The sequence below is a fragment of the Chaetura pelagica genome, unplaced genomic scaffold (assembly GCF_000747805.2).
Source record: "Chaetura pelagica isolate M959 unplaced genomic scaffold, ChaPel_1.0 scaffold1587, whole genome shotgun sequence".
NCBI classification, from domain to species: domain Eukaryota; kingdom Metazoa; phylum Chordata; class Aves; order Apodiformes; family Apodidae; genus Chaetura; species Chaetura pelagica.
In genome coordinates this window covers 2,735-7,705 of record NW_009953815.1, presented here as the reverse complement: position 1 = coordinate 7,705, position 4,971 = coordinate 2,735, and the positions used below count along the sequence as shown (strand labels likewise).

At 57.4% G+C, this 4,971-nt stretch overlaps 1 protein-coding gene across 1 annotated transcript in view; it reads left to right on the top strand.

Annotated features, from left to right (window-relative positions):
• Positions 1-4,971, top strand: part of LOC104391958 (non-receptor tyrosine-protein kinase TYK2-like) — a gene marked incomplete at its 3' end in the record, with an annotated part of 24,121 nt that overhangs the window by 16,530 nt on the left and 2,620 nt on the right. The window contains 3 exon segments of the mRNA XM_010001310.1: positions 662-797; positions 2,537-2,688; positions 4,795-4,945. Coding sequence (XP_009999612.1) covers positions 662-797; positions 2,537-2,688; positions 4,795-4,945 — 439 coding nt within the window.

The following is a 4,971-nucleotide window of genomic DNA, read 5'->3' as shown; positions in this document are numbered from 1 at the left end:
AATGGAATTCCAGGAGGAAATTCCCAATCCTTGTCCCACCAAACCCTTCCTTGCTCCCTCTTCCCACTTCTCCTCAACCTTCCAAGGAGACAAATGGAATTCCAGGAGGAAATTCCCAATCTTTGTCCCACCAAACCCTTCTTTGCTCCTCCTTCCCACTTCTCCTCAACCCTCCAAGGAGATCAATGGAATTCCAGGAGGAAATTCCATCCCTGTGTCCCACCAGGTCCCTCCTCACTCCCTCTTCCCACTTCTCCTCTACCCTCCAAGGAGATCAATGGAATTCCAGGAGGAAATTCCATCCCTATGTCCCACCAAACCCTTCCTTGCTCCTCCTTCCCACCTTCCCCCCGGATCCCGACTCCGTAGCTTCGCTTCCCTCCACCTGGGAATGATGGACCTTCCTTCCCCAGCTCCACCCACCAGCAGGTTGAGCAGGTGGACCTCCTGCTTCTCCAGATCTTCATCCCAATCCTGGATAATCCTTCTCCTCAATTCCTTTGGGAAAATCCAGGAGGTGGAACCACCAGGAGGTGACGTCGATCTCGGAACCTTCTTCTTCGGTTCCTCGTTCTCCTCCCATGAACTTGAAGTTTGGTCCTCAAAAGGTCACCTTGGAGATGATGGTTTCTCCTCCAGGTTTCTCCTTCTTTTCCCACAGGAGGATAAAAACCTGGTCCATGGAAATGTCTGTGCCAAGAACCTCCTGGTGGCCAGGAAAGGGTTGGAAGAGGGATCAGCTCCCTTCATCAAGCTCAGTGATCCTGGTGTCAGCTTCACTGTGCTCTCCAGAGAAGGTACCAACCCCATCCTGATGAGAAGGAACCTCTGGAGATCCCCCCAGTTCCACCTCCCAGCAGAGCAGGGGGACCCAGAGCAGATGTGGCCACATGGGGGTGGCCATGGGGTGGGGTTGGGTGGGTCCAGAGGTGGAGGCTCCACCACTGGAGACTCCACATGGACTTGGTTGGGTTGGGGAAGAGCTTGGAGATCATCAGGTCCAACCTTATGGAGACCTTCATGGACTCAGTCCAGTTGGGAAAGACCTTGGAGATCATCAGGTCCAACCATCCAACCCAACCAGGTCCCTCAGCACCATCTCCAGGGCTTTGGGCACCTCCAGGGATGGGGATTCATGGAGTCATGGACTTGGTTGGGTTGGGGAAGAGCTTGGAGGTCATCAGGTCCAACCATATGAGGACCCTCATGGACTCAGTCCAGTTGGGAAAGACCTTGGAGATCAAGTCCAACCATCCAACCCAACTCAGTCAAGTCCACTGCTCAACCAGGTCCCTCAGCACCATCTCCAGGGCTTTGGGCACCTCCAGGGATGGGGATCAATGGACTCAGGGACTTGGTTGGGTTGGGAAAGACCTTGGAGATCATCAGGTCCAACCATCTGGGGGCCTTCATGGGCTCCTTTGGGTTGGGGAAGAGCTTAGAGATCATCAGGTCCAACCTTATGGAGACCTTCATGGACTCATTCACTGCTGAGAAGAGCCTGGTCCCCCCCTCCTGCCCCCCTGGAGATCTGGAGCAGCCTTGAGGAGACCCCCCCTCAGGCTCCTCCTCTCCAGCTCCACAGCCCCAGCTCCCTCAGCCTTTCCTCATGGGCCAGATGCTCCAGTCCCCTCAGCCCCTTGGTGGCCTTTGCTGTCCCCTCTCCAGCAGCTCCTTGTCCTTCTGGGGAGCCCAGCCCTGGACCCACTTCTCCAGATGGGCCCTCACCAGAGGGGCAGGAGAACCTCCCTGCCCTCCTGCCCACACTCTCCTTGGTGCCCCCCAGGAGCCCATGGGCCTTCTTGGCCACCAGGGCCCGTTGATCCCTCATGGATCACTTCTTGGCCACCATGATCCCAAGGTCCTTCTCCATGGAGCTGCTCCCCAGCAGGTCCCCCCACCCTGTGCTGCTCCCTGGGGTTGTTCCTCCTTGGGTTGAACCCCTTGGAGAACCTCAAGAGCTTCCACCACCCAACTCTCCATCCTCTCCTGGTCCTTCTGGCTCACCCAGTTGAGCTGTGAAGATCACACAGTGTCCAAAACCTTCTTCTATTCCCTGTGGGACCTTGTTGCTTCTTGGGTTGAACCCCTTGGAGAACCTCAGGAGGTTCCACCACCCAACTCTCCAACCTCTCCAGGTCCTTCTGGCTCACTCAGTTGAGCTGTGAAGATCACACAGTGTCCAAAACCTTCTTCTATTCCCTGTTGGGGGTTGTTCCTCCTTGGGTTGAACCCCTTGGAGAACCTCAGGAGGTTCCACCACCCAACTCTCCAACCTCTCCAGGTCCTTCTGGCTCACTCAGTTGAGCTGTGAAGATCACACAGTGTCCAAAACCTTCTTCTATTCCCTGGGGGTTGTTCCTCCTTGGGTTGAACCCCTTGGAGAACCTCAGGAGGTTCCACCACCCAACTCTCCATCCTCTCCAGGTCCTTCTGGCTCACCTAGTTGAGCTGTGAAGATCACACAGTGTCCAAAACCTTCTTCTGTTCCCACCTTCCTCCTCCTCCACCACCTTCACTTTCCCTTCTCCCCAAGAACGTGTGGATCGGATCCCTTGGATCGCCCCGGAATGTCTGAAGGACACGAGGAACTTGAGCACAGCTGGGGACAAGTGGAGCTTTGGGACCACCCTGCTGGAGATCTGCTTCGATGCTGACGTGCCCCTCAAGGAGAGGACTCCTTCTGAGGTGACTTCCCTTCCCCAGCCCCAATTCAGAAGGTCCTGGGATTATGGGTTGGGTTGGTGGGACCTTCAGGATCATCTAGATCCAACCCCCACCATGGGCAGGGCCACCTCCCAGCAGCCCAGGTGGCTCCAACCTGCCCTTGGACACTTCCATCATCCCCAACTTCTCTGAGAAGCCCCTTCCAGGGTCTCCCCACCCTCAGAGGGAAGAACTTCATGGGATCATGGGATGGTTTGGGTTGGAAGGGACCTTGAAGACCCCCTGGATGTTCCCCTAGATGGTCTTCAAGGTGGTTCCTCCACCCCTGGAAGTGCCCGAGGGCAGGTTGGAGCCACCTGGGCTGGTGGGAGGTGTCCCTGCTCATGGCAATGGGTGGGACTGGATGATCTTCAGATCATGGGATGGTTTGGGTTGGAAGGGACCTTGAAGACCCCCTGGATGTTCCCCTAGATGGTCTTCAAGGTGGTTCCTCCACCCCTGGAAGTGCCCGAGGGCAGGTTGGAGCCACCTGGGCTGGTGGGAGGTGTCCCTGCTCATGGCAATGGGTGGGACTGGATGATCTTCAGATCATGGGATGGTTTGGGTTGGAAGGGACCTTGAAGACCCCCTGGATGTTCCCCTAGATGGTCTTCAAGGTGGTTCCTCCACCCCTGGAAGTGCCCGAGGGCAGGTTGGAGCCACCTGGGCTGGTGGGAGGTGTCCCTGCTCATGGCAATGGGTGGGACTGGATGATCTTCAGATCATGGGATGGTTTGGGTTGGAAGGGACCTTGAAGACCCCCTGGATGTTCCCCTAGATGGTCTTCAAGGTGGTTCCTCCACCCCTGGAAGTGCCCGAGGGCAGGTTGGAGCCACCTGGGCTGGTGGGAGGTGTCCCTGCTCATGGCAATGGGTGGGACTGGATGATCTTCAGATCATGGGATGGTTTGGGTTGGAAGGGACCTTGAAGACCCCCTGGATGTTCCCCTAGATGGTCTTCAAGGTGGTTCCTCCACCCCTGGAAGTGCCCGAGGGCAGGTTGGAGCCACCTGGGCTGGTGGGAGGTGTCCCTGCTCATGGCAATGGGTGGGACTGGATGATCTTCAGATCATGGGATGGTTTGGGTTGGAAGGGACCTTGAAGACCCCCTGGATGTTCCCCTAGATGGTCTTCAAGGTGGTTCCTCCACCCCTGGAAGTGCCCGAGGGCAGGTTGGAGCCACCTGGGCTGGTGGGAGGTGTCCCTGCTCATGGCAATGGGTGGGACTGGATGATCTTCAGATCATGGGATGGTTTGGGTTGGAAGGGACCTTGAAGACCCCCTGGATGTTCCCCTAGATGGTCTTCAAGGTGGTTCCTCCACCCCTGGAAGTGCCCGAGGGCAGGTTGGAGCCACCTGGGCTGGTGGGAGGTGTCCCTGCTCATGGCAATGGGTGGGACTGGATGATCTTCAGATCATGGGATGGTTTGGGTTGGAAGGGACCTTGAAGACCCCCTGGATGTTCCCCTAGATGGTCTTCAAGGTGGTTCCTCCACCCCTGGAAGTGCCCGAGGGCAGGTTGGAGCCACCTGGGCTGGTGGGAGGTGTCCCTGCTCATGGCAATGGGTGGGACTGGATGATCTTCAGATCATGGGATGGTTTGGGTTGGAAGGGACCTTGAAGACCCCCTGGATGTTCCCCTAGATGGTCTTCAAGGTGGTTCCTCCACCCCTGGAAGTGCCCGAGGGCAGGTTGGAGCCACCTGGGCTGGTGGGAGGTGTCCCTGCTCATGGCAATGGGTGGGACTGGATGATCTTCAGATCATGGGATGGTTTGGGTTGGAAGGGACCTTGAAGACCCCCTGGATGTTCCCCTAGATGGTCTTCAAGGTGGTTCCTCCACCCCTGGAAGTGCCCGAGGGCAGGTTGGAGCCACCTGGGCTGCTGGGAGGTGTCCTTGGTGGACCAGGATCCTTGAGGTCCTTCCCACCCAAAGCCCCCTGAGATCCCACCACCCCAACTGTTGTAGGGGGGTGTGGGACCCAAAGAGGGGCCACCTGAGGTTCTTCTGGTGTCTCCATGGGAGGAACCTCCTCCTAGATGGATCCAAGCTCTTGAAATGTCCTTTTTGGGGTTTTTTTGGGGGTCAGAAGGAACGTTTCTACGAGCAGAAGCTGCAGTTGCCTGAGCCCTCGTGCAGGGACCTGGGGCTCCTGATCTCCCAGTGCCACCAGTAAGCCCTGGGGGAACGTCCCTCCTGCAGGAGCCTCCTGAGGGACCTGACCCGGCTGCAGCCTCGGGGTGGGGGGGGGAAAAGAGGAGGAAGA